Source organism: Echeneis naucrates, chromosome 11 (genome assembly GCF_900963305.1).
Source record: "Echeneis naucrates chromosome 11, fEcheNa1.1, whole genome shotgun sequence".
NCBI classification, from domain to species: Eukaryota; Metazoa; Chordata; class Actinopteri; order Carangiformes; family Echeneidae; genus Echeneis; species Echeneis naucrates.
The window spans coordinates 3,440,426-3,461,793 of record NC_042521.1 but is presented as its reverse complement, the minus strand read 5'-3'; the positions used below and the strand labels follow the sequence as shown (position 1 = coordinate 3,461,793).

At 41.2% G+C, this 21,368-nt stretch overlaps 1 protein-coding gene across 3 annotated transcripts in view; it reads right to left on the bottom strand.

Moving 5' to 3' along the window:
• pleca (plectin a) overlaps positions 1-21,368 on the bottom strand; it is an 83,894-nt gene that overhangs the window by 59,139 nt on the left and 3,387 nt on the right. For 2 of the 3 annotated variants that reach the window (XM_029514931.1, XM_029514932.1), the window contains exon 4: positions 16,140-16,353. In XM_029514931.1, the coding sequence (XP_029370791.1) occupies positions 16,140-16,353 (214 nt within the window). Of the gene's footprint in view, positions 1-9,405; positions 9,610-16,139; positions 16,354-21,368 lie in introns of those variants that run through there. The other variant, XM_029514939.1, reaches the window with a different exon arrangement.

Sequence of the window (21,368 nt, the reverse complement as noted above, 5' to 3'; positions counted from 1 at the left end):
AGTGTCTGCTGGCCAGACTACTTAAAAGCAGAGCACCTGTTCAATGAACATAGTCATTCTCAGGACTTCCACTGATACAGAAAGCCCTGTTTCATCAGCTGCTTTTATTAATAAAATGACAAATTCTTCACCCCATGCATCCACTAAATCGTGATAACAAAATTTAGAAGTGCCCTGAAACAAAACAAACACCCACTGTGAGGGAAATCACAAAGACGAGTTACACTAAATGACTGAAACCTTTCAGACACAGATGGTGGAATCATCTGGGTCACACGTGAATATGAATGAGTAGATAATATAAATATAGATCCATTCAAAAGGAGGAAAAAAAAAGCCATGGGGTTGATAAAAGAGCTCTTCTAACAGGGTGCTGTTGAATTCAGCAGCCAGTCTCGGACCTTGCACTCTCACACACTGATCCTTCATCTCGTTCGGAGCTGCTTAAAGTGTGAAGAAACATGGACAAGGCACCCATGTAATGTTTGTGTGCCTGCTCTGCTATAAACCATGTGGGCTGTAGCTAAGAAATTATTCAGGAAGGCCAATCGATATATAATCAATAGATGCTTGTCAGGCTGAAGGCGTGCAGATCCAGTTTCAGCCAGCTACAGCAGCCACGAGGAGACAAATATACAGGTACAGTATCTGTGGGTGGGAGGTGAGATCAGAAGGGGATGCTGTCTGCAGACGTTAACCCTTCAGAGGATGATAACAGGAACCGAAATGTTCACATAACCAGTCAGTTTTTTAAATGCTCCTTTAAAAAAAAATAAATAAATAAATAAAGGCCTAAAAAGCTTTCTCTAGGGACAAGAACACAATTGTGCAAAAATTCCAGTTTCCCCCCTAACCACAGAGTAGCTTTATGTCTTAATGAATGTTTTCAATCAGAAAGGACTTTTAGGAGGCTAATCCTTCCTCCTGAGATTGGTTTGTTTCTAAATGCACCATGGACAGGAAACAAGCTCCGCAAAGAACTTTACTTTACTTTATCACATGAAAAACTGTCATCGCTTCTAATAATTTATTTAATGTACCATAATTCATCACTAAGGGTTGCACTTAGTTGTACTTATTTATGACTCCACATCTTGTATAAAGGAGTGTGACTGTATTGAAGCCTATGGAAAAATGTCTGCACTCCTCCCTTAATTGATCACCTGAGTTTATGTTTTCCTAATAAGTTTATGGTCTTAATCTCAAAGACATCCAAAGAGCAGTTTACAAACCAACAGCTGACATCCAAAGAAATCTGACTGAAAGTGAAGTTTGAGGTGATGACAACAGGGAGGACACGTCTGAAACCTCAGCTTAATGAAGAACATTTTCACATCTATGATAGTATGGCAGCAGCAACAAGAGGAATTGACAGTATTTGATCATCAACTACATTGATAAAGATTTTACTGTCAAAAATCAGATACAAGTTAGAAAAATATGTAAAATGAATCATTTTAATAGTGAAGTGTTATAGTACCTTTTCCTGAAATTCATTCAAAATTTTCTCCCAAAAGTGCACAGTACACCTTATTGTTCTTAATGCAAATAAAGAAAACTGCGTTTTCCTGCTAAAAGTGTGGCCACCTAACTCCACCAGCGGCCGACTTGATGTTTCCGTTTCCATGCAGCTGTTCAGTACCTCAGTGTCAACACAGTCTGAAACTCAGCCCAAGTCTCATGTCCCTCTTATTTGGAGCAGGAGGACCTGACACCCCCACCCCACCCATCTCTAGTGGATGTGGTTCTTCCCTCCATGGAGCTCAGGCATTTACAAGCTGGAGCAGGACCAGTAGATTGCTGGGGGTAGGATAGTGCCGGTGCCTTCCTTTGCTATCTATATTCATTAAAGTGATATGAAACTCCATGTGCAGTTGTTGCAGCTCATCTGCACACAAATATACAAACAGACAGAAACCAGTCAGGTCAGCTGTCAGCAGCTAAAAATAATCTCTTTCAGACGGACACACCCAAACATAAAACATCAGAAACTGTCCATCACAATGTCTCATGGCACCCGGCGGCACAAAAAAACGTCTGGCTCTGTGTGTCACCAAGAAATATTCACTTCACTGTAATATGAAGCAGAATCTAATGAGTAGTTACAGCTTTAGTAGTTATAAATGTTTGCAGTTTTATGAGTTTACTCTTTAGTCCAGCATGGTTAGCCTGTCCAGCATCATTTCAATATCCTCAAACTGCTTCTTTCATCATGTTAATTTGCAGAATCTGATGTAAACAACAAGTGTTTAGTTTTGCTCCTAAATTGGTGAATTTACTCTGCTGGTGTCAAAACAAAGTGTTCATACTGAGAATTGCAGCTGATGTGAGAACAATAATGTGATAGAGGGAGAAACATGGTTTGTGTGCATCTTTTCTGAGGACTGTTGGAAAGAAGAAAAACGGAGGGAAATACCAACATCGGAGGTGTTACTATGAAAGATGCTTTTCTGAGACCGGCTATCTTTCAGATCTCAGAGACACATTCAGGCTGTCTCTTGGCCTTTTGTGCAGTGCTGACAGAGAACCACCAAGAAGATCTTTTTTTTTTTTTTTTTTTAAACCAAAGTCCAGTCAGAGTTCAAGATAAGAAGATGAGAACACGAGGACTTAGTTTACAACAGGATATTAATGTGCAGTAATCAGCATGATGAATTTTCAGTACGGAGCGTCAGCCTCATTTACACCACTGAGCATTCTGGCTTTAGACAGGAAATGTTTTATCAACCTTCAGATGGTGGACTTTTCTCAGTTTAATAACATTAAAGTGATCAACGGCCCTGAGCTCATAGTTTCAGCTCAAAAATTAAATGTTGAAATGTTTCATGTAAATGTTGTGATTGTTGACTTGCTGATGCAGATGGACTGCTCATAGCTCTGAGAGTGTTACTAAAAACTGAGGCGGACAGCAGAGCTGGGCGTGGATACGTGGAAAACCCAGGAACACCGCTGAAAAACAAGAGGACGTGCCAGCCAGCTCACGGCCTACATTCCTGGCTTTCGCCCGGCTTACTGTAGCGTGCCAGACCCGGAGCGTTAGTACTATTGTTCCACACCGCAGGCCCAGCATGAGGCCAAATCCCTCTGCACCCTGATACAGGTCAGGCTGAGAGATCAACAGTCAAGACAAGGATGGTGAGGCTGATATTGACCATTTATTAGCTAATAATCAACACTGAATCCCTTAATAAATGGACATTAATACACACAGCACTACAGTCTACACCACTGCTGAGGATGAGCTTCTCATCTATTCTCGTGTCCAGTTATAGCTCGACTGTCCTGAGACGGATAAAGTGACCGTTTGTATTTGACTGTATCCTAGAGACTGAAGTCTCCCTGCAACCAGACAGCTTTCTCCGCTGTTCATCATCCTCGCAGGCAGATTAGAAAAACACCCGTCTCGGTGTCGCCACAGTCAGTCGACATCGTACCGGACTAAACGCGGAAGCCGTATGATGTCACCTGGGTCTCTGTGGGAAAGTAAACACTGACATCCCGCTGTTCAGTCACTTGAGGTCAATTGTTAAAAAAACCTCTGTCTTCTCTCACTGTAAAACAGGTGACGTAATCAAAGGGAATGATAAAGCAGAAAGAGCAAAACATATGCACAATTATTAAGGTTTTTTGTTTTTGATATTAATTATCCACTGATTTATTTAATTTCTTGTCCTGATACAATTTGTCCTCCATCTCTGGTCCTTTAACTTGTTCCAGCAGGGACTGAAAAATTTCTTAGAGTTCATAATTTTTGGTGCTTGTAAATAAAAAAAACTCTTTGGATTTAGTTTGAGATTTCCAGAACAAATATTTTGCAGCATGGTTACATGATGAATGTCAGCTGTTAGAAGGTCCACTGGTTTGGGAAGACCCTAATCCTCTGCTCGAACACAAATCCCATCTCAATTACAGCATTTCCCCGTCCGTCCATTTCTGTCCCAGCAGCAGATTTTGCCAGACTGAGTTCACATCGCAGTGATTCATGGCCTGGTTTTGGTTCTGTTCAGACCTGAAACTGTTTCATGGCAGAAAACAGAGCCAGAGTAGAGATACTGGCGACATCCTGATGTTATTTATCATTAAAAGGGATTTGTCATCTGTTAGAGCCATTCAAAATGGTGTGATTGATGGAGACTGCAGCCAGAACAGCTTTACAAACAGCTTTAATATAATGAATAATATGTCCACCCATTCATCTGATCCAACTGTGGCTCTGGTTTCATCAGATTTCATCACAGATTTGTCACACAATCATGTGTGTGTTATTTTAACAGGAGAAAAATTATTTCTGAATACATCAAATAAGAATAAACTTTTGAGAGTTGTGTTTCTTGAATGTTGCTTGTATCAAACTAATACACAAATACATCTACTGTCACACAACCTTAGCAAGTTGATTCTCCACTTGACAATCTCTCACTGACAACACTATTAAGAATTTGCTGTTTCGTAAACCATAAAAAAAAATAAATAAATTAAAAAATCCAGCTGTGGAGTGAGCATGATAATGTTAATACAGTTGTATCCAATCCCTCCACTCATGCTCACACACACCATGTTATCAGTACACACAATGTTTCAGCTGCACATGTGAACAAACAGAGGCCAAAGAAGTCGACTCACAAACTGCTGCGAGGTTGCAGACAGGTGAGAGGAGTCCAGGTCCTGGAGAATCTACAGTACACTGAACCGTGCTGTTGGCACCGCAGTGTGGGACAGAGCTTAGGTGTGAACATATGTGGAGATAATATATGTGTGTGTCCCCTGTCAGCAGAGGTCATCATCACTGTGAGACGCATTAAAACAATACACAACTGGCCTAAATGTGAAAGCATTTCGTCTACCTACAGAGTTAAGATTAGCCATTTCCATATTTTGGACCATTTTAACGGTCTGTCTGTTTTAATGTAGTAGTATAAATTCATTATCTATCGTCAAGCCTTTCCTCTCGTCATGCATAAAGACCAAATCATATTCCATGACAGGAACTTTCTAAACTAAACTTAAAATCTCACGTCCTGTCTCTCTCCACATCAACTTCCACCCGCCAAGTTCTGCTGATATGTTTTAAACTTTCTCTCAGTAAATTGCTGTTTCTTGTGCAGCAGGTTGATGCTGAGATTATGTCACCAGATGATTGACAGCTCACAGCAGTTGCCAGCAGACTTTGGAAGCCTTTTAATTAAAATAAGGACTCAATTTACTTTAAGGGCTACTTTCAGTCCATCAATAAAGAAATCCCACCCTCAACGAAAGAAAGCTCAGACAAGCTTGAATTAATCTGGACATGTGCAGACACACAGACAGACACTACAGTCAACACACATCATTCTCAATTACAGGGAATTATATTCTGCCAGCAAAAGAAACAAGAAGATGAAAGAAAACTAATTCTTCCTCCTGTTGAATGTATAATATTTACTTAATATCAAATGCAGATAATGCATTTTAACAATGATAATTATTCTGAGCCCACATCTCAATGTGTTTAATAATTTCATTTATCACTGGAAGGTCTAACACTTTAGGCTGAGGAAGTTCAATGGTACACGACAATAAAATGTATTATTCAGCTCAAACAGAATCTGAAATATGTTTCAACGGCAGGTGTTAGTGATGGCCCCTTCCATGATACGAGGAAGAAAAGGCTGGGCTGAACTAATTGAAGTCGTTTGGCCCCTGTGTGGATTTTCGGAGTGCACAAAGTGCATAGCTTGAGGACCATGACTATTTTTGAAGTTGAGGTCAAGTTGCAAGAAACTGATCTGAGGCGAGTACTGGAAGTGAGGGGTGGAAGGGGCTTCTCTGTGGACGCTCTGATTTGACAGTGATCCACATGACAAGCTAATCGCAGCCCTTTTAGATGTGAACTCTGCTGGTATTTACTCATACACACAGAAGAGTTCACGTGCAAATACAGGATCTGCTGTAGCTCCAGGTCTCCCAGTGTGTTGGTTTATTTTAGTGTGTTTAAAAAGTAGGAGTGGGACATTTAACCCACTCCAGGATTCGATAAGTGACATCACCTTAACAGAGCAAACATGCCGACGAGGTCAGGACAAACAAAGACTACTGTCCTTGTCTAGCATCACCTGACAGCTAAGACAAGGAATTACAATTTCCTTCTAACTTAAAAAAAAAAAAAAACAGAGTTTAGATTCTTCTGAAAGTGCTTGATAACTTTTATTTCCTAATTATTTGTTTTGTGTAAAAAGCGACTTAGAAAACCAGATTTTATTAACAATGATCATCTTACAGTTTGAGAGACAAGTCCCTTACTTTGACAACTAGCCTGAAAGGAATACATACTTGAGGCTACGATCACCAAGCAGGACCTGAACAAACTCCCCTGAGGCACCTAAAACAGAGACCAGGTCGCTGCGCTTATTAGTAAGTGGAAGTAGTAGTTCTCTGTTTGCAGGAGTCATTACTCAGGTCTCTCCAGTAACGCTCCTGCCTCAGCACTTCAGGTATTCTCAGTATTTCCACACTGAGGATGAATCCCGTAGACAAGCATCTATAACAACAAAACCGCCAAAGCTTTTTCCATGAGATGCCACTTACTTACAAGTTGGGGGTTGCAGAAAGAAAAAAGTTCAATAAAGCTGATATGAAATTTGATTTCTTTTTGCAAGACAAATAAAGTTTATAGTAAGAGACACCACTTTTCATTTAATCATTTACAGCAACATCAAACTAAATGTCAAAAGTTTTTGTGGTTTGTCTTTCAACCAGAATAACCAGAAGACTGACGGAGTAAACTCCTGAGATATATTTGCTGACTATGTGAGCAACTATTTAAAGCAGAGCTGCGTGTTTTACTCCGATAGATCAGTTCAGTTACTATAAAAAACCTTGAGCTCCACACGACCACGATTAATCGTCACCAAAGGATATTCAGTCTCGCCTATTGCCATAACACATACAAACGGTTCCCACAGGACAGTTGGTACGTATAACATGTTTGTTATGGGTTTGAACCATAATCATGTGGCGAGTGGTACAACGTGTCCTGTGAAGCTGTACATGAGAAGTTATTTTCATATATCATTATTATTTTTAGATCCACGAGCTGATATCACTCAACAGTGTTGTGAATTTTGACCCAGCGTCAACTATCTTCAAAAATAGAAGGGAATTTAGCGCTGTCAGGAGACCACAGCCCTAAGAACTTCAATTATGTATTACATTCAAAGAAATATGGAAAATTATGTCACGAATATCAGCTGCGGGTTATCAATGCCTACTTTCAAATCCACTGCTTTAAGGGAGGACTTTTTCTAAGTTTTCACTGCCTGTGAATGAGGTTTCTTGCTGTGAGCGGGTGATAATACATCCTCTGAGCGCTTACGTCTTCTAAGCAGACTGCGATTTGCTGATGAAGAAACAGGACGCCGGTTAGTGTGAAGAAAACCTGTGATAGAGACAAAATGTTGAAGCTGGTGACAGCTGTTGGTGAGTCGAGGAACGAGCTTTGATGTTGAACTCAACATCAACATCTCCTCTTGACTGGAGACTGAACAGCTGCTAATGCTAACGTTTGCAATGTAGCAAGAGCAAAATTTACAAATAGTTCTTTTAAATTCCATATGGCGGTCTGTTATACAACAAACACACAGACATTTCATTAAGTGGGCCATATTTTAGTTATTCAGGCCACCCACAGCATCTCCACACATGCGTCATCTCAGCGCTGACATCTCATGACTAATCCCAAAACAATAAACCCACTTTAAGGTGAAGCAGAACGCCAAAATTAAGAGTTTATGAAAATGTAAAGTACTTTCAACCTCCCCTGACTTCCTTCGTTCACCATTTTTTGAGGAGGTACAATTATCAAAAACGAATAGTTTCCAGTCAAATACCAACAATGAGAAATAGTAACAGGAAGTGAGATCTTGGCAGAGGAACTGGAGGTTATAACTGGGGCGTGGAGCATCAGACTGGTGCCAGAGCGACACAGCAGGAACTCTGCCCACAGTGACACGCACAGTGGGCAACTGCATGGGAAGAAAATTATTAGACTGGTGTGATTGGACAGAATGATCCTGTTCCCAACATACTGAGAGCAAGGCCAGTCCCATTTGTCTGGATGGGGTGGAAATCAGGCCTACGATTTTTATTTCTAACCTATTTTTACCCAGAGATCTGCAGAACATCCACGCTGCTCCTTAGCAACAATGCCTGGATTTATCCTTCTATGCAGTCAGACTGTATAGACAGTGTAGGCCGACACCAAACAAACCACTCACGAAAAATTGACTGTCTGCATCTGTCCTGATCCGAACCACCTTCAGATGCTGTTCTAACTCATCTGTGTTTACTGACTGAGCATGAAAACCACCAATGTAAGGCCAATATGGTGGCCTGCTGGACAAATTTCTCCATCTCTTCACTGTTAACCATTAACACAATTACAAAATACGTCTTGAAGTTGCTATAATTCTTTTCATGTTACCTCCAACAACTGCCAGGGGAACAGCGTGAAACCACAGGAATGTGAATTATGGAGCCCACAATCACACACATGCTTGATAAAAACAAAACAGAAGTGACACAGGAACAGTTCTGTCAACAAATCATTTTATCAGCTGAGTATTTCAGCTTTACGTCTTGCTCAAAGCCAATTTTGAAAGTTGAATTCTTCACATGCATTGTCTACTTTTACATGGACCTATTTCATGACAGTAGAGTGGGGGCAGCATACACACATCTTAACCCTGCTGCACAGAAATCATGATTTCCTCTCATAAATCAGCTAGACAAATGAGCTACAGGAGCATTGTGAGAGTGCGTCTGAATTTCAACAATATGAGAATACCTTCAATCGTGGAATGATAAGTGTCCACCCTGACACAGTCAGGTGGATGTCCTTCTGATGTGCTGCCTGGCAGCTATTCTCACTCATGCTGCATTGTTGGATCTGTGCCGATTAACCAAGGGCCAAATGTCTCACCTTTCAGTGCCCACACTGCCCAGAGACTCCCCTGCATGCAAAGCAGCCTGTCAGGGCAAAAGTGAAGAGGAAACAAACCAGACAGAAGGGGACTCCACTTTGTTTCAGCGACACAAACATCTCCAATCACTCATCTTGTATTAAGACTAATTCATAGCCAGAGCTCATTCATTCACCACAGAACTACGTGTCACGGCTCTGCATCTCTTCCAATGTTTAATGATTATAATAAAAATCTCATGCTGCTTCCACCACATGGCCATGCCATTTCTCATAGAGAACTTTATGTGTCCTGCTACGACAGCTCATTGGGAGGACTCTTAAATCACACATCCCATCCTGACTGAAGCACACACCCACCTCCCATTTAAACATGCCCTCACCGTGGTTATCACATGTACATGTAGGGTAAATGCCGGTGAAGAAGAGAAGAGCAGGGGTGCTGTTACCTTTATACTTCTCTCTGACGTTCTCATAGGCTTGCACATAGTCCTGCTCCTCTGGCAGCCGCTGACCTGGGTCAATGGGCATGGACATGGCCTGGCAGGTACTGAGACAGTGTGAGGGCACCTTCCTCTCTCTTCAAACTTTCCCTTTAACTTCCCACTGGCACTGTGCTCCCCTGCTTGACTCTCTGTCCCCCTCAGTGCTGATAAAAGCCCTGCTGGCTGTCTGTCCAACTATCTGTGTGTCCCCACCTTCTTCCTCACCCACTCTCAGTCACAGTATTTCCCTCTGAAGCTGTAGATTTTGTTCCAGACCACCACCACTCCCCTCCTCTGCTTGAGAAATACCCTTACACACACAGACACACACACATGCATATCAGACCCTCCTCTTAAAGGCACAGAGGCCAACACACACCACAGAGATTCAGCCCAGTAAGGCAGAGCAGCACCAGCTCCACCCAACACAGAGACACACATGGTTACCTCGATGAGAAAACAAATGACGGCGCTGCGTGGGGTTATATGAGTTCCTGCTGCTGGAGAAACTGGGGCAAAGCACGGCAAGTGGAGCTTCGGCTATTCACAGCTTTAAAAAAAAAAAAAAAAAAAAAAAAAAAAAGACTCCCAGACCACTTACACGGCTCTCCTCAAAGTCACGTCATATTCCCAAAACTGAATGACGGCAGATTGTGAGGTTGTAATGCCAGGGCGCCACTTAACTGTGGGACAAAACACTGGGTAAGTTTTGGATAATACATATAAAAAGAAGGACAGAACTTCTAGATCTTCTAATCACTCACGTAATGTTTTCCAAAAGCAACAGCCTTTAAAAATTAGGTGAAATATTTCAGACACAGTTTAAATGGAGAGGGGGGGAAAAAGAACAAAAAAAAAAACAAACTCAAAAAGGCTGAACATTCATCATCATTCAGTTTCAAATATATTTCCAATAAGTCAAAACACACCACAATTAACTGATCCTGACATAATCTATCAATTTTGCACTCCCTGCTCTGATTTAGCTGAAGGAAACAAACAATGAATCTTCTTCCAGACCATTTACAATTGGATTAATATTAATAGCTAAGATCAGACTCTCATCAAGTGATGAGATATTGCGATTAGTAGTAGTAGCAGTCCATTTCCTCAGCCCTGGAGTTAAAGGGGTGAGAATGCTATAGCCACACTGCCAAAACCACAGTAATCAGATGTACTATTTCAATCAAACTAAAGCCTCGTGGATGAAGCGGTGACAAGAACTACTGCAGCTCCACTTGGCTGCTCCTTTGAGGAAATTCACTGTGAATCATTCAAACAATGTGTCTCTCTCATGTTGATAATGATCGACAGCATCATAAGGTTTTGTGTGTTATTAGTTAATGCACATTGGTGGTGTCAGGCCTGAACCTCAGGAAAAAGTAACGACCTCAGACATCCAGAAGGAGTTCGGCAGACAGTGAGTTGCTGCTGCCTCACGTCAAAAAGGAGCCAGTTAAGGTGGTTCGAGCATCTCATTATGATTCCTCCCTGGTGCCTTCCCTTGGAGGTTTTCCAGGCATGTCTAACAGCGAAGAACCCCTGGGCTGGTACCAGGACTTGCTGGAGGGATTACAGATACCATCTGGCCTGGGGACATGTTGACATCCCCCAGGAGAAGCAGAAAAATCGCCGCTTGGGAGAGGGCGATGTCTGGACTAGCCCATCTTTAAAGGCCTTTTTCACAGCTGACAATTGTCCTAATACTAAGTAAGATATTAATGTTCCATATATTGTTAAAAGAATCTAAACAATTGAATTAAACATCTAAAGTGGTAAAAAACGCATCATATTTTCAAAGATCTAAAATCTAAAATGCCAATTATGCAACACACAAATGACGACTCAAGTTATGAGATACAGAGTTGAGTTTTTAATAAAGGAGTGGAACTGACAACATTAATGACAGCACAGTTCCGTTTGAAAACTTTGTTCATGTTATTAGGATTTAGATGCATCTGTAAGTAAGAATCGATGATCTGCTGACGAGATCAATTTCCTACTGCAGCACAGCCAAGTATACTGTGTGTGAGTCTACAATAACCTGTGTAGGTGCAGTTGTGTGTCTGTGTCAGCTACACAGCTGCCCCTCTATCTTTTAATTGCTCTAAAGAATTATTATAATCCATGTTCAAGCAAATGCTTTCAGCCCAAGTTCATGTTTGTTATACATCAATGTCGTCTGATACAATGAAAACAAGCCATGATGCCATTAAAACTTCTGGAGGACAGTTATTTTGCAGAAGTGATACAGAATGGGAATAACAACATATGGCCCCTATATTTACAGCCAAACTGGGCCAGCCAGAATACACCACACACTTGGTGCTAAAAGCAACATGGCAGATACGCTCGCAGAGTGAACACATTTGTGTGTGTTATCATGTTCTCATGCGGTGGGGAGTGTGTGTTTACTCAGCTATCAGGAGAATTAGGAGGATTTCAGGGGGGCAAAACTGCAACTTGCAAAATTTACGTGAATAAATCCTTCACATCAGGAATGTGAAAAATTATTCTAAACTCTGAGTCATTTAAATAAATCAACCTCAGCATTGCAACACTGTGCCCCAAAGCAAAAGTGCAGCATTTCTCAAACATTGAGTTATGACTGAAAATTACTGACAAAGACAATGTTGTACTTTTTTAAAAATCCATAACCAGTTCCAGCACCTACAGCTGACAATTTTAAAAATCCACCAATCTCCAGTTTGGCAGAAAATGGCTAACTAATTTATTAACTGTTAAACTTCCACACAATGTTTTCTTATAAACCGGTTTAAAATAATTTTTTTAAAGTCAGATCGATTCTATATTCATACATTTTATTGGCTCAGCTTTAAGAACAAACCACACAAACTGACTTCATCCATCGACAATCACTTTTTCATCCTTATATAACAGCAAATACACAAGTTAAGAACTTTGATTTGCTGCCACAGAGCAGGTGGTCTAATTATAAAGAGATAATAATAATAATAATAATAATAATAATAATAATAGTAACAACAACAACAACGGTTTTCTCATCACTGGCCATTGCGTGGTGCCTCTAGGAGATAAAGTCTCACTTTTGTCTCTATGTTTGCTTGTCTGGCTTTGGCCTGAGCAATGGCATGCAGTTCCAACCAGCCCACCCACAAATCACCAAACTAAAGGGTCTGTGCCACGGCTGGCCACTATTTTACATCCTCAGCTGAAATAAAACAAAAACAACAACACATCTAGGGAAGAACACAACCTCCCACTCACTATTCATTGACTGTTTTTCTGTGTAGTCACTGATTTGTGTTTGTAAGAATTTGCCTGGTTACGCACTTGCCGGGTGACAGCCTGAATGCTAATAAGAGTTGGTGCAGGCACAAAGTGTTCCAGGTCTATATATCAGTGTCGTCACGTTATTATTTCAAAATTTAATCCAATATATCTGAAAAGGTCATTTCTTTTCTTTTTCTTGGATTAATTTGATGCCATATGTAATGTCTAATTGAAATAATTATGTCTTGAAAATTAAACTATAGGAAGCATTTTAGTTCCATGTGACGCTCACAGAGAATAGAGTGTGTTGATGAACTCAGTAGGAAAGATTCAAAGACTTGCTTTGCCAATGACCCTGATAATTCATGCTAATACTCTGATTTGTTTTTTCCCTGAAGATTTTGTAAAATTCTTTGTCAGTGTGGAGTCACATGAAAGAATCATGAATGGAGATGCACTGAAGAACAGAAAACAGTATATAATCAGTGAAGGATGAGTGGCTCATAAAGATAAAGACAAACTCCACTGCACTTCATCTTTGCATGCTGTCCTCTAGTGTCCAGCAGGTATACTGCACGAACTGTGATGAGCGATCATTGACATGATAGGAAACCTATTATCTGTTCACACGGGAGACACTCAGGCGTTTTCATTATGTGGTGGATTCATAACATCACAGGAAAAAGCTACAGGATGGTAAATATTAAGCATTTCTGTATTGGCACCTTGGGCTCCCGAAGACACCCTCAGCAGTAAAAAACCTGCTGATGCAAGCAGCCAAAGTGAAGGCTGTCAAAAAGTCGATACTGGATCCATAATTGAATATTCTGACAAAAACTGTACAAAGCCTGGTGTTGAAGCAGAGCTGAATAATTCATCAGAATCGGTTGTTAGGAGCTGATTCTCCCATATTCTTTAACTTTTCTGTGTTTAGAATAAAGAGGAGAAAGATTCAGGAGGAAAAACAAGATCAATCTAATAGTTAAAGGAAAGGAACATCTCACAGCAGAGAAAAACGCTGTGTTTCTGCACCCACTCTCTTCATCCTGACTCAGAAATTCATCTTGTTCAATGTTTGGTGAAGTGTACAGCCTTGACTTGTATTCCTGAATGAAATAAGGAAATTAAGGAAATATTCACTGGTGCTGCAATAACACAGTGCTCCTCTCCCTCACTTTGGAGCATAAACTGACTCATGAGATGTCATGTTGTGCACCACACTTAAAAACTGACCGCAGACCAAAAGACAGAAGCTGACCTTCAAAGCTGCAGCCAACTAATCTCATTGATGCGTTTGCAGTTGACAGTCTGCAGAAGTTATCTATATATTTCAGATGTCAGGCATAACAGGAACTGACAAGAAGGACGTCACACGTCACTGAGATGATGGATTATGTAACAAGACTGAGCTCAACCTTTCAAGCACCTTTCATCATATCAGCCAAAAGACATGACTTCAAACTAGAAGATAAAAAGATTTGGCATATTGCAATGCGTTATATTTCTGCCAGAACAGCACACAGCTTTCCCTCACAAGTTTTTGTGTCACTAACTCATAATGATGTGTCAAATAGCAAACACTCAAATGTTTTGAAAGTTTTACAACTCTGGATAACTGAAACAGGAAAACACAGCCCAAATATATATATTTGGCTTGAAACAAGCCAGTACCTGAATAATATCTTCTAACAATTTGCCCATCAAATCACATTGAATCACAACAAAGCCCTGGCCCTAATAGGTATACCCTTTTGAACTATTGTTCTCATGTTTGCCGACATGAAAAAAAAAGAGTCTTTAGAGTTACTTACATATGAATTTCAAAAATGGACCTGGCTGACCATTATGAGGCATGACTCATCAGTTTTGCCAACCTGTGTATGTTTCAGATCTGTATTTCTAGAAGTACTGCTTTGCATTGTTTTATCACCATCACTCTGCACTGACGTCAACAGAACAACATCCAAGAGTCAGTGTCATCCCATTAATCGACTTGCATGTTAGAAGCATCAAAATCTAGGATTCATGCTGAGTGACATCTAATTTAATGTCAGCTGACACTGCCTTCATTTCAAATAATCTACAGTCAGATTATGAAGGGTTTTGTCTCAATTTATTGTGAGATAAAGCTGCAGCTCAAGCCCTCTATGTCTCTCACAAAGCTAATGGATTAGGCCAAGGTCATTATGGCAACAGTCCAGTGAGACAACATTGATACAGTCGCCTTCATCTAATACATTTGATCAGACGCTGACATCTGTTGTCTCGGAGCACCAGAGCAACACAGGGGAAGCTATTAGAAGGACATTTGAGTGAAAGTATTCCAATCTATAAATCAGCCTCGTACTTCATCCCACTGTCTCCCAAATTTGAACTCTTGGCCTCATACAGTCCTGCCCATTGCCGTAATGTGTGTGCAGAGACAATAGCACCCGGTCACACAAAACTACTGCAGTACCCCACCCTACCTAATCAATATCAAAGACGACCAGGGAGGGGAGGGGAAGATGAGGTAGATGCTGCTATTTGTGGACCAAAGAGACAATCTGAACCCAACACTAAAGGAAGTGCTGAGCCAGCGGGGGTCACGTCATCTGAGTCCTGCCTTCCAGTTCAGACAGCTAGCGGAGGAGGTGGTGAAGCTGGAAAAGCTCTCTAGTGGATAAACAGACACTCCTCACAGTTTCAAACTCCCTCTGGAGATATGAATGAGCATGATGAGAGCAGGTAATGCTATTATCACACAATGCATCGTTTCCAGCTGTGTGCATGAGTCTCCGGGACTGTGTACCACCATAGTACTCAAATTTCAAATAATAGATCAGGTTTCCTTTGAAACGGTGCCGAGAGGGTTTTTTTTTTTTTTTTTTTGTCAAAGTCAAAGTAATCCAGGAAATACTACACATTACATAAGCAAAAGCCAAACTGCTTATACAAATGTTCATCCTGAAATCAAATGAGCCCATAAATGTGCACAGTTAGATCCACAAATCAAGAGCAACTACCACCACAGCTTGTAACAATAACATACAACAGCAGAAATAACACAAAAGCATAAGGGCAGAAATAACAAGCAAGCAAACCAAGATGGCACGTGCACACAGTCTGTAGAAAGGTAATATAAACAGCCAGCAGGCTCCTAATGAGTTTGCCAAGAACATAAACACATAATAAAGCCAAGACTCATGGTCAAGGTTAGCATATGCAACGAATTCTCAGCTCATTGTGTGGATAACAAATAAGCTCAAAGAAATGCCAGAAGCCACAAACAAGAGCACAGATCAGGCAAAAATGATCACAGTTTCTTCATGAAAGGCTACATGAGCAGCAGGTAGTTGATAGCTGTGTTACAAATGAGAAAACAAGAACATAAAAGAGCAGGAAGTATCTTATAAACCCTCCTAAGCTCTACCTCAATTTTCGCTTTTGTGTGAATTACGCACCTGCAATGCGGATGACGGCCCTCTCCGCCGGGTCCAGCACATCTCCAGAGGCCGACTTGGATCTCTTGATGCGATGGTGTTTGGGCAGGTTCCATGGCAGCGTGTCTCCGGGGGACACAGAGCAGCCCAATAAACTCACGTCGCTGGAGCTCTCCTCTGATGCAGCCCTGACCAGAGGCCTCCTCTTGGGTTTGTCCTTCACCTCCTGCATGGTCTGGACAACGACATGGGGAGAAATCATGAATACACTAAACCTCACAAACCAGAAGTAGAGAGTGCAGGACTACAAGTTTTCTGAAAACTAGTCTGCAGGCACAATGTGGAAAAACAACCATACCGCAATTATTCTGACTGATGTTTTGATTGCCATATGATAAAGGTTAAACGTCTTTTACATATATTTTGGCATCTGGGTATGAAAACTAATCAGAGATTAGTCATGGCTGACTGATGGTCTAATAATTGAAGCTCTTAATATAACTATGTGGCCACAAAAAGCCAACAAAAAATAAAAAACCCAGCTGATTTTCACCAAAAATATACAACCAACATAAAGATAGACATCTGAAAAATCTGAAAAATAAAACTGCCCTCTTCAATGCAAGAAAAAAAAAATAAATGAAAGTTAATCAATTATCAACCAAGAGTCATTCTTAATTAGCTGACCTGATCTCATTTCACCAATAGCACAAGCAAGAGCACCCAAACTACAATAAATCAATAGCAGGGTTATATAAAGAAGCAAAAAACGAACATAATATATCGAACTTTTGGTCATTTTGTTTCGTCAGCTAGCTTAAAAACACACAGCAGCTAATGAAGCCGTTTCGTGGTTTTAAAACGGTGACGTATCGCTGACGTAGTACGGCGACAAACAGGAAGTTTTCGGGATCACGGAGAAATTCTTTCTGTTTGTTATTATGGAAAAAAAAAATCTTATGGACTTACCATCTTCTAGCATGATTTCCCTTAACTTCCTGGCTCACCGGATAAAACTGAGTTCAGACCATTTTGCTGCTAAAACACTTCTTCCGTAGGCTACAGCTAACGTTAGCATTAGCTAGCATTAGCTAATGGGGCCACCTGACCAACACCTGACGAAAAGACCCACAATGCAACGCTCCCCGAGAGCAACAGGTGAGTTCAGTCAGTTTAATGTCCATCAAAGTGATTATAAAAATTAGAAAGACCACTAAACAGATTGGAATGATTTTTAAATAAAAATGTCTCATTGTTAAGGAACTTACTTGAACACTGTAAATAATTAAAGTAATTACATTGGTTTAGTAAATGCTCAGCCGCCAAAGTAATAGATTACTTAATCTCCTTTTCTTAGTTATTTAGCTCTCAACAGTATCAAAATAATGGACCGGTCTGCCCAGTGACACGGTGACCTTCCTATTGGATTAGTATCTGAAATAATCCGATAGAATGGATTACTGTATTTCCAATTGCGATCGCTTACGCTATGGAAACACTATCCAAGCAAAATGAAACTTCCTGTGTGAGATGTAGAAGGAGGAAACTTTTTTTTTCATTAATAATTGAAGTTATTTAATAAAACTGTCCTTAGATGTTTAGAGGGCAAATATCTCTGCATGTGTGACAAGAGGCCACAACGCTCCATTTTGGAAAGCCTTCACCAAAAACATATAATAATGCAAAATATTACTTTAGTACAGTACTTTAGACATAATTTAAGGAATCTATAATAAAGCCTGTGCTGCAAGAGTTTAATCTTGAAGTTTAGAGCTCAGGCTGAGGCCTGACTTATTTGAAGAGCTGCTGGGAGGAGCAGCACAGGTGCTGCTGATGCTCTGTACAACGTCATCAAGCTGTCTTTTTCTGTCGAGTCACCATCCAGCTCACAACATGCTCTTCACAGGGACGCTGGCTCGCCTCAGCCTCTGTGATTGGACAGCAGCAGCAGACAAGACCAAAGCTCTCAAGAGTAATCTCTACAGCGCATCAGCTACAGTTCACATTCAGGTTATGATTTAGTTGGCTGCTATTTCCAGCTATTTGTGTTTGCTATGACTGCAGACCTGCAACACTTCAGGCATATTCTGTACTTTAAGCTCTTATCTAATCAATGGAGTCCAGTTATCTAGTACATGGTGTGAGTCTGATATCAGGCTTCTCTAGGACTGAAGGGAGTGCACAGTTTAACAGCTGAATTTTGAATTTGATACATATCTTGTTATACCTTATCTCAAGTTGTCATGGACAAACTAATAACAGTGTTTACCTCAGAGTAGAGCAGTCACACATTATACTTTCGAGTGCCAGTTCATTGATTGATCTAAATGGAGTCCTGGGCATGTGGCCACTATTTGACAGGTCAGATAATACTGCTGTTTGGATTCTGGTTGGATTCTTTTCATGTACAGAAAAAGACGCAGTATCAATATTTAAGTTCATCTAGTTCAGACTGGCCTGTTTAAAAGGTTAGAGCTCCACAGAGTGAGTGAGTCATGTTAAAAATTCAGAGTTTTTAAAGAATACCCCCCCCAACCACAACCAAGACAGGGAGCCCTAAGACTCCCCTGAGGTGCCACTGAAACCTCTGCATGTGGATCCTACTTGTACAGTCTCAATCTGGTCTCAAAATCCTGCAGTCATCAGGAGGCAAAGTGTGATCTCGAGCTCAGAGTCATCTCTCTGAGTGAATAATTACTGTGCTGCAGAGCACCAACCTCTTCAGTGCTCACAACGAGGCAGCGAAAGCATCAGCTGATTGCACTCTGGAGACGTTTAATCCACATTATAAACTTCTCTCCTGACATCCCCACCTCTGTGCTCCTGGCCATAACCTACGTTACTATTCAGATGGACACTGCTTTCCTCACTGGCCTTCCTTCAAACAGGGTGATCCGTAGTTAGCAGACAACCCTGAAGAGCATTAGAGAGTAAGCTCCTGAAACTCTCCAGACATGGAAATGGAAGAAACTGAAGTGGTGTGCGCTGGCATGAATGGACTGACTGACAGTGTCGGAATCACTGAGCCAGCTGACAGACAGACTGTCCTCTGTCTGTCACCCCCCCACACAGTGAACAGCTGATGGACCTCATTAAGACCTGATCTGTTGATCATCAGTTGACAGAGAAAGCTGTCAGGGCTGAGGCTGCACCGCCACACCTGAGAAAGGAGCCGCAGTGAGGACAGGTGTCTGCAGGTCAGGGGGATGCAGACAGCCTGCTGCAGTCTCTCAGGGTTATTTCTAATCTGCAGCTTTTAAAATGACACTAAATCATGTGATAGTCAGCGTCAACAATGCGGCAAATCGGGATCTCTAGAAATTCTGTATTCGCAGGTTTACTCACGCCAAAAAAAAAATATCCAGGACCACTGCTGTTTAAGGCTCCGGGTAAATAATCATTAAAATAGTTAAAAATAAATCCTTTTGCTGCAGCGGCACCGTCTGCAGATTCCTCCCAGTCAAACTTAGAGAGCCATCCTCCTCCGCCTCATCCGCAGCGGGAGTCGCGCCTGCGTTCTGCAGCCTCAGCGTCCTGGTGGATCCGGTCAGACCTGGACTGATCCGGGCCACGGAGCCAGCCCAGAGCAGCAATGTGCACCCTCCCAGCTGGGCCGGGTAGTCGGCGGACGGATGGAGGACAGAGCCGAGGTCTGATTGCGCATGTGAAAACTGATCCCGGGTCAGGCTTATCGCAGCGTGCAGAGGCAGGAGCTTCTTCACACGTCAGGCTGCGTCCTGCACCATGACTTTGGTGATCTGTCAGTGCAGTGGAGACAGTTTCTCACGTCCTGACAGAATGCCCTTAAACTTCACATTTCAAGGCCGTCACAGGACAGGCGGTTCAGATTCTGTAGATAAGATGACACTTTAAAAGTGGTCTGGCATGTTTAACACCTGTCTGTCTGTCAGCCATATATCTTATAGAGGAACCGTTGTGGATTAAAAGGAACAACATTTTGTCAGGTGCTTTGTGTTCAATTCCTAATTCAACATTTACACAGGTTGATTCAGAGAGTTATGACAAATCAAACAGCGTCCACGAGGAGCTCCAGCTACTGAAAAGGTCCATCAGTTTAGTTTTAAAGCTCTAGTTGAAATTGAATAATTCAATCTTGTCGAGCATTTACTTTAATGAAGTTAAATCATGCAGTCCAAATATTTCATGGACAGATTCACACATACTGACAAGTTGAACTGATTGTTGATCGTGAAAACATGTTGGCTGAACTGTGTTCACATCATGCAATTTTATCTAAAAAAAAAAAAAAATGCAAATAAACAGCTATTAATCAGGGAATCTCTCCCATTTAGTGTCTGGTAACCACATGGCCAATAATTCTCTTTCATGTTTGCTCCAAATGATTGTACTGAGTCAAATTAAAAACTGTCATGCTGAGCCATTACATAATCAAAACACCATGAATGATGGTTGGCTTGTTTGTGTGGTCCTACTACACTATTAGTCTCCCTCATGGAGAATAAATCAATGGACACGGAGACGACGGGGTGGGGGTGGGTGGTGTAGTATTGGCTCAGTCTAACACTGAGCCCACTCTTGTGTTCATAAACGATGCGTGTCAAGAGCCCTGAATCACAGTTGTCTGTGCCAGCTCTGCAGCCATTGTGCTGACAGTTGAATCTGATCAATCAACTGTTTCATGAACTGAGAGAGGAGGAGGAGCACTGAGGAAGGTGAAGGTCACTCCAGGTCAGGTCAGACTGATGTAGTAATGAAAAGTCCTTCATGTATGAGTGAAAAATGAGCCCAGTCAGAGAACAAACCGCACTTAAGTCATATGTGACTGAATCAGTAAGGGCGGAAGTAAGTTGAGGAGTACTACTGAGAACTGAAAGTGTTAGAAAAGCTCAGGGAGGACAGATATAGTGAGAGTAACAGCCAGCTTTAAAAAAAAACACATTATTTATATTCACAAAATGAGCTGAGAGAGAGCAGGAGATCGTTCCAGAGTCCAATTTATGATCTGAAATCCAGTTACACTCTGCACCAAATTTCTTTATATGTTATATATTATTTATATATTAAATATTTTAAGTCAGTTTGAACTATGCGACTGGCTTTAAATCATTTGAGTTGAAGCATTAGTATGTGTAGTATGTATTTGGAGTTTAAAATAATTAGAATCACTGAGAAAAAGAAGTGCATTAAGTCAACATTATGACCTTGTTGCCCCTGCTATCACAGTAAAAAGGCAAAATGCAGTATTCAACATATTAAACAGACCTTTTT